We start from the raw sequence: 8,318 nt of genomic DNA, 5'->3' as shown, positions 1-8,318 counted from the left end.
AAAAAAAAAAAAAAAAAGAAAAGAAAAAAGAAAAGAAAATTATAAAAAAAAAAAAAGAAACAATCTTACTCAACCACAGGCCAACCCAAATCGCTGTCCGAAGCTTTCCTGGCGCTACTTACATATACGCTCTCGCCACATTCTCACATTTTATTGTATATGAATCCCGCACACCTGTCAAGAATTACGTAAATTAGTTACATCTTTTCTTCTGTAACAAAAAAGCTTTTGTACAAAAACTCGCGCTCAAGTTGACGAGCTTCGGCCAAGATCTTGGGTTGATCGAACTTTTTTTTATTTGGCCTTCTTGTCTTCCGATGGTTTTCCGTTCTTCGAACAAAACCTGTCTTCTCGAGACTTCTTCTTGTATAATACTACAATGTATCGATATCGAATAAAAAAAATTGTGTGATAGATCAATTGTGTCTCGAGAACAGGATGAAAGCTGTTGGAAATCGAGAAAAGCAAAGATATAATAAGAGAGAAATGAAAGAAAAAAAAAAAAAAAAAAAAAAAGGAGAATACATGTAGACAGGCTTAAATGGACCGTCTATGTCCTATCTTCAGGAGTGGACACCAGTGGTCCGGCTCACGGGGGTGCGGTGGGTACGGGTCAGGGTAACACGAGTGGTAGCGGTACCGCCAGTGGCCAGAGCGAGGATCTCTACACACTGGAGGCCGAGATCACGGAACTCCAGAGAGAGAATGCTCGGGTCGAATCGCAGGTGCTGCGCTTGCGCTCCGATATCACCGCCATGGAGAACCAGCTGAAGCAAGGTGAAAAGGTCAGTACGCTTGTACTCAGTCGGTAATCGATTATGTACCATCCGCTGATAGAAATGGCAGAGAGATTTCCGGTTGCCAATTATACAGAACATGGTCCAATTTGGACCTAAAAGTTTCATTTAGGAAGTGATTCTAGAGAAATTCTTGAGATTAAACATCATATGTTAGAATATTGATCCATTTTAGGATTAAATGGGATGATATAAAGTTAAAATTCATAGCAATTTTAGTCCAGATTGTGGATCCTGCATCATTTTACGTTAATTAAATTAATTTATGACTCGTGCGAAATATATTAATACGTAAATCGATACTTTTTCACAATTATTAGTTCGCATGTGTACATTTCTTCTTCTTCTTTCTTTTTCTTTTTATCTAACTTGTGTCAAAATGCACATTTAATACAGCTGAATGTTTTTAAAAAAAGGTTCGTTTCTCCGCAGGAAACGGCGGCGACTGTTCAGCGAAACAACAATCTGACCGATTACTATCAATCGCTGCGCGAAAATATGATAACTTTGTTGGAGCACGTGCGAATACCGAACGCCCCAGGCGGACCGCAAGAGAAGATGAGCCACGAGAACTTCGACAGTTACCTGACGAAGCTGCAGACACTGTGCACCGCCGATGGTTATTGCGCGGACGAGGCGAACAGGCCGATATACGAGACGGTGAAGACCGCGCTGCAGGATTTCACGGTCCTACCGACACCCATCTGAGACCATCCTTAAAGCTCCATGATCGGATACAACGTGACAGGGACGTGTTTCATGCGGTGACTTCGTTATCATTGTGGCGGTGCTGAACGGTTACCATGATATTTGACACGGATGTTTGCGTGCGTGCCAACACTGAGGGGACAATTCGTGCGATAAACGTGAACACAAATCGTGTGTCGGTAAATGAGCAGAGGAAGAGACCTTCTGTCGGATAGATATTGTGTCAGGGTGTCTCTCCGTGTCAAGAGAGAAAAATTCACATGAACTTTTTAATAATTATCGGGTGATGTTTGTGTACCAAGGGAAAACGGTACTTTCGACTGTCGATAAATCGGCATTGAATATTGGACACATCGATGACTATTGTATAGACTGTTAGTAAATGTTTTAAAAAATGGTATCTAAGGGATATCCTCTGATGATCATTCAGTGCGATCTCGTAGAACCGTGCGGACTGACGTTGCTCATAGCGATATCTTTTGTATATAATGAACACGTAGGGCGTAAGAGCGTAGGATGTAAGATCAACTGCGAGAATCACAAAGACTCGTAGTAATCGTGATTGTAAATAGACGGAAGAGAATGCATTTATATAAATATATATATATATATTATTCGACGAAAAAAAAAAGAAACGTTAATGTGGTTATCATTCTTAAGACATGTAAAGAAAAACGAAGATAATGAAGTACACAGAAGAGAACACGAATGATGATTAGCTTAGATGTATATCGAATCGTATCGCTCTTACCAGATAACTGTTACTAATCCGTTAAGCCATTAAACGTTTAAAAATACGAGAATGTGGAACCGCTACGATGCTGCTTCTGCTATCTAATGAAAAATGAAAAAAAAAAAAAAAAAAAAAAAAAAAAAAAAAGAAACGTTAATGTGGTTATCATTCTTAAGACATGTACAGAAAAACGAAGATAAGGACGTACACAGAAGAGAACACGAATGAGGATTAGCTTAGATGTATATCGACTCGTATCGCTCTTACCAGATACCTGTTACTAATCCGTTAAGCCATTAAAAGATTAAAAATAAAAGAAAATAGAAAAGCAAAGAAAAAAAAAAAAAAAAAAAAAAAAAAAATAAAAAGAAAAGAACCGATGGCTAATTATAAATTACTATTGCGTACTTATTACCGCTAGATATTATTATTACTATTGTCACTGTTACAACCACCGAAGATCGTTTCTAGGACTAATCCAATTATTATTATTGCTACCACTACTCTTACTACTGTCTGATATAGGATACTATAGCGACGAATATACCGGCGCATTTATATTATCAACGAGTCTACGAAACGGCGAAACACGTTGTCCATAGTGTGTACATAGTCGACAGAGAATATTACGAATATTATATTATGATGATTCGGTGGTGATTATCACCGATCCACTTGGCTAATTGTGCGTAAAGATGGCCGATGAGAGAGGAAATCCTGCGCGGGAAAATCACAAAATTCAATTCAACGGTACAATGTACACAGTGATCGTCGTGGATACAGGATTAATTGTCAAAAATGTCAATCGTAAACACGGTGTATTTATCGGATTAAGTATCGAATCGGGCGTTGAAGGATGCATCGAGGATCGACGAGCTGAAACACGGGGATGATTCTTGATCCTCGTGCTCGTGAATCGTCGATCGATCAAGAATGAGGACGAAGGATACTCGTTCATTTTTTTGTGCAATAGCTTGAGAAACGTTTGTTTCTTTCGTTGATGAAGTTTGTTAATAATAAACAGATACACGCCTGGTACGCAGGTTGTGTCTGTGCAAATTGTTATCATTTTTTTGTTGATGCATCTACGTCCCCCTACATTGTAAGTTTTTTGATGAATCGCGAGTTGCGCGCGAGGAATCGAGCGTGTAAATATCGATGAGTTCCCGCGCGTATTTCGCGAGAATATCTTCCGCCTCTTGAATAATCGATCGAGGGCTCGACGAAGGAGAGCATATATTTCTGACAATACACATCGTCGAATCAGTAGCGTTTCTGGTTCATTACTCCGGCATTGATACGTATACGAGAAAAATTATCTTTAACATTTATCAAGTAACACAGTGTGTTAATAACTCGAGTATTAGTTAACAAAAAAAAAAAAAAAGAAGAAGAGAAAACAAATGAAAATGTAGAAAGACGCGAGACGATCAAAGGGGACGAAGATATTTTGCGTGCAACGCTTATTATATTTTGCGGACTGAAATAATTTTGTTACAGTAGAACGAGGCGGTGTATATATAGGAAGTGGGCGAATACAGGAGATATTATACAGTGGAATCAATTATTCGTCTGTTTCGTGGACAGACGGGATGAAAGATATCGTGAGAAAAGGGACATACTTTAACCAAACACCGTGTAGTGAGAGTAATAATAAATTAAAGGAAAAAAAAAAAAAAGTATAGCGATAGTCGGCCGATGATTACGATTAATCTTCGACGTTATCATTATTCTTGTCATTGTCATTATCATTATAATTAACATCGTCACTGTGATTAGATCTATTTTTTTGCTCAACCACGAATCAAATACACACAAAGGGATGAACGGAGATATTTCACAGTCAACATGGCGCCCGTTCCTCCTCCCAACGAGTTATCATTCTGACGATATTATTGCTATTATTGCCATTATTACCACTATTGTCGTTACGTTCTCTCGTCATTATTATGATTATTATTGTTGCCGTTGATAAAGTTGTACGAATATATAAGTTCAATGACATGCTTTAAGTAAGTATAAATGTTACTCCGATTGAATAAAGGGTATTTATCGATGAATCTTGAAATTATTCCTTTTTGAAAGAAAAAAAGAAGATGGGTTAGTTCTTTTCCTTATTTTGAAAAAATTACAATCACGGGATATTTCTTAATTTTATGTTGCAACGAAATTTTCCAAAATTTTCCACTTGTCCGTTTTCATCCTTCAACATGATATTATTTTAATCGTATTGTAAATTTTAATACGCCGAATAAATTTCGATATGTATTGTTGGAATGAAATGGATAAAATTTTTCGATCAATATTTTTTATATATCTACATGATGGAAATGGATTATAAAGAAGAAACTCTCGAATTTAAAATTTGTTTATCATTATATTTTGTATTTTCATTATAAAAAAAGAGTCTTATTTCACAAAGCAACGTCATATTCGACATAGTGACGTATATCGTATAATTCTGCATCATCTTATATATCACAATAAAATGGACGTGCGAATGATTTTTCGCATGTGGTATGTACATCGTGTAAAATGACAATCATCGAAATCATATGGCAAGCAAACAGTTAATCTCCGCTAAAAAGCCGCACGATTGTTTAAGCAATGAAATTTGGAACTTTTCCAGTTCCTACGCTCTTTTTTTTTTAAGGACACCTATTTTTCATTCTTTTATCCTTTCTCATCTCTCAGGATCTTTTTAAATTACTCGACAACGGTGAACGCCGCCATTCTTCACAAGGAATACGTTCAGATAATATAGACGCAAGAAACGTTATTATCGAAGATTCGTATTTGCTATTTTAGACACTCTCTAAATTAGCCAGACGAAATCAATAATCGTGCCCAAGTTACGGATTCAAGTTCGCTTGAAGTTTCAACAATTCTGCAATTAGTTATCGAGTCATGAGTATTTCGTGCAAACATTTAGGCTTGTGTCTCTCTCTCTCTCTCTCTCTCTTGCTCTCTCTGTAATAATAGGCGCTTTACGGAAGGCACAATGTTCACATCTCCATTGACTCTTCTTCTTCAGTTCTTCGGTTCTTTTCGTTCATCGAGTTTCTTGGGAACATTCGACGATTCGCCATCTTCGTCTCTTTCACCATTTGGAGTCCATCGATCAAATCGTGATCATTAATTCAATTGATGCTTCCATCTTCGATTCTATCTTCGATCGTGTATCGTTGCGTTGATACAGTGACAAATGCGGTGCCCTGTATGGAGGACTTGCTTGATTCATTGAACACAAATCTTTAATCTACTAAAACAAGGCCCAGTGCTACGACGAGATATAATTATCCGTCGTAAATGATTGTTTCGAGTGCAACCCCTATCATCAATGCTACCGTGACGGTTGACACACAAATGACGGAGTTCTTCGCACCCTCTTTTGTACTCGGGCAATCTGTAATTTGTATTGCAATACGCTGGACCTCCAGCACGCCGCAAGTCTTTCGTTTAGTTGCGATCATTATTGCTGCTACCAAATATCTCACCTGGAATGGAAAAATATTCAAGTAAAGGAAAAATCGTATGCAATGATTTAATTATTTTATTGAGAAGTTTGAAAGTTTAAATTATTATACATTGATAATTATTATATAATTATATTGATAATCTCTGCAATTAATTAATTTTCATTCCTGCCCTCGTATACTACTGAAACGCTTCCCTTTTGATTCAAAAGAAAAATAACAGGAAAAGATCTAATAGAAAAGAGTTTAAAAAAGACATGGAAGCGTTAATAATGCTCCACTTATCTGAACTTATCAATTCTTGTCTATTACTTGAGCAAAAGATTCTAAGTAGTAGGAAGTATTAGTTAATTCCAGTTATAAATTCCCCAGACAGGTTAAGCTAGATAGAGATTTACTATAACTATCACTGTATACTCGTCATGACGTCACTAAGTTTTATAGAATAACTAGTAACACTACTCGGAACAAGTAGAGAAATCGCGTCATAGTCCCTCCCATATGTATAGAATTCCCTTTCTTTGTTTCACCCCTATCTTTCAACAACATGACGGACAAGTTAAGTAGTTCTCACGAACGATTTATGAGTGAAATTATTCATCCATTCTTTTTATACGTACTCTACACCATGTTAGACCGATCGATCGTTTCATTCAAGAGTAAAAATAAATTTTACCTCGCGTAAGGCGGCGGCGGTGATGGTGTAGGGTCCCTAGAAACGATCTCCACTGTTCTAGGGACCATTGTGTGCACAGTTGGCAACGATAACGTGCTACTATTGTTCCTAAATAGGTGACTAGGATTTAACTTGATAGCGTCATCGTAGCTAGGTGGCGCATCCGTGACCGCCTCGTAATCTGGTGGTTTTTGTCTGGATAGACTAGATGGTTCCTCGATGGAGATTACATGGATCGGATCATCTATCTGAAAGAAACAGAATTACATTCATTCGAGCATCTAATCGAGAAGAGAAGTAAATCAAATGTAAATCGACGATCGATAAATTCCTAAAATTAAAGTTCTATCACTCCAAACGTCTACGAACGATCAATTTCTTTCACCTTTCGAAACTTTCGACTTTTCTTCCATACGAATCGATTTTTATATCGCATTAATACTTTATGACGATATTACACGTTCGACCGCAAGGATATTAACCCCGAAATGATTATTCTTCTATATATATCGCGGTTGGTCTATAGATATCCACCTACGTGTTCGCCTCGACACTCTTTAGAAACTTTATAGCTGGCCGGATCTAAGTCACGAAAGGGCGCGCGTTTACCGCAGAGTTACGTATCGCGGATACAGTACAGGATGAAAATAGCGACGGTTATTCGAGGCTATAAAGAAAGAAAGCTCCTCGGGAAATTGCATAATCGCACAGGTTTGTATCGTTAGGTGAATGACTGAGAATAGTACCAATTTTTCTTCTTCGGATTCGAATCGACTTTCTTTTTTTTTTTTTTCCTTTCGCCAGATGAGACTGCGTTGACTGCACCATTTGCAGTGCAGTATTTTGCAACGCTGGCAACGATCGTTCGAGCCATGCTATCTCATAATGCCATTTCGTGACTATTCCTTCGTTGAATTGTTTCGTGTAATAATTTATTTATAGAGATGTTTTTACTGTTTATAATTACGAGTTTTTATCGTTTATAATGTTACATTTCATCAAAATTATAGAAATTGCATTTATAAAAATTCAATCAAGTGAGAATTTTTTTATTGATCTAAGAGCTGTTCGATGAATCATCTGTTAGAACAATCTTATCCTTATTATGTAGAAAAGAAGATGAAGAATCGTGAGAATAAATATATTTTTTTATCTATGTTTACATGATATTTCTGTTCTGTGAATATTACGTAATAATATTATTTACAATAATTAAAAATTTCGATGGATATAAATCTTGATATATCATGTTATGTTTCATAATAATAATTAATTAATATTTTTAAGTAAATCTTCTGATTAAAAGTTAATGATCTATGATATAATTGATATTAAAATTAAAATGATTGATAATTGAAGGCATAAATTAATACTAATACATTATTACAAATATCTGAAATTCATGTTGAATTAATTTTTTAGCAAATCATAGATAAAAAAAATCATAAATAACAAACTTTCGATTACGACATCATCGCGTATTTTCTCATTAGTTTCATTAATGAATAAATAAATTCAACATTTCACCATTTTCTATCGTATATAATACGATAGAGAAATTCTATTTCTATTTCATTATTTCTTATATATTTAGAAAATTATTTTCTAAATAAAATTAATTTTGTTAATCATTAAATAATGACATAAATTTTCAAATTCTCGTGTAAAAGTAATTACACAAGAGAGAATTGGCATCCGTCTTATTCTTCCATACATGTCAATTGCATCTATGACACGGTAGAATAATTGAAGGATGGCCGTTGATAAATATAGATAGGTGCTTCCGGGTGAATATCCTTATGGCAATAGATAAGTGCACTCTAACTATCAGCGACCTCCTTTATGCATCGAGCCGCAGATAGACCTTTGCATTTCTATTGTTTCCCCGTGTGCAACGAAAAGAGGAACGGCTGCTATTTTGAGCCGAG

At 36.1% G+C, this 8,318-nt stretch overlaps 2 protein-coding genes across 5 annotated transcripts in view; one reads left to right on the top strand and one right to left on the bottom strand.

Moving 5' to 3' along the window:
• The window catches only part of LOC102675044, a 302,188-nt gene extending 299,823 nt beyond the window's left edge, over positions 1 to 2,365 (top strand). Inside the window, exons 20-21 of the mRNA XM_031510487.1 lie at positions 568 to 785; positions 1,230 to 2,365. Coding sequence (XP_031366347.1) covers positions 568 to 785; positions 1,230 to 1,505 — 494 coding nt within the window. The 3' untranslated portion in view covers positions 1,506 to 2,365. The remainder of the gene's footprint in view (positions 1 to 567; positions 786 to 1,229) is intronic.
• Positions 2,366 to 4,875: 2,510 nt separating this feature from the next.
• The window catches only part of LOC102674614, a 24,052-nt gene continuing 20,609 nt past the window's right edge, over positions 4,876 to 8,318 (bottom strand). For 3 of the 4 annotated variants that reach the window (XM_006615711.2, XM_006615710.2, XM_031510486.1), the window contains exons 3-4: positions 6,391 to 6,638; positions 4,876 to 5,735 (exon numbers count right to left, since the gene is read on the bottom strand). In XM_006615711.2, coding sequence (XP_006615774.1) covers positions 5,732 to 5,735; positions 6,391 to 6,638 — 252 coding nt within the window. In that variant the 3' untranslated portion in view covers positions 4,876 to 5,731. Of the gene's footprint in view, positions 5,736 to 6,386; positions 6,639 to 8,318 lie in introns of those variants that run through there. The other variant, XM_031510485.1, reaches the window with a different exon arrangement.

Source organism: Apis dorsata, unplaced genomic scaffold (assembly GCF_000469605.1).
Source record: "Apis dorsata unplaced genomic scaffold, Apis dorsata 1.3 scaffold_231, whole genome shotgun sequence".
NCBI lineage: Eukaryota > Metazoa > Arthropoda > Insecta > Hymenoptera > Apidae > Apis > Apis dorsata.
Note: the sequence above shows the minus strand (reverse complement) of the source record. Positions and strands in the feature narration are given on the sequence as shown.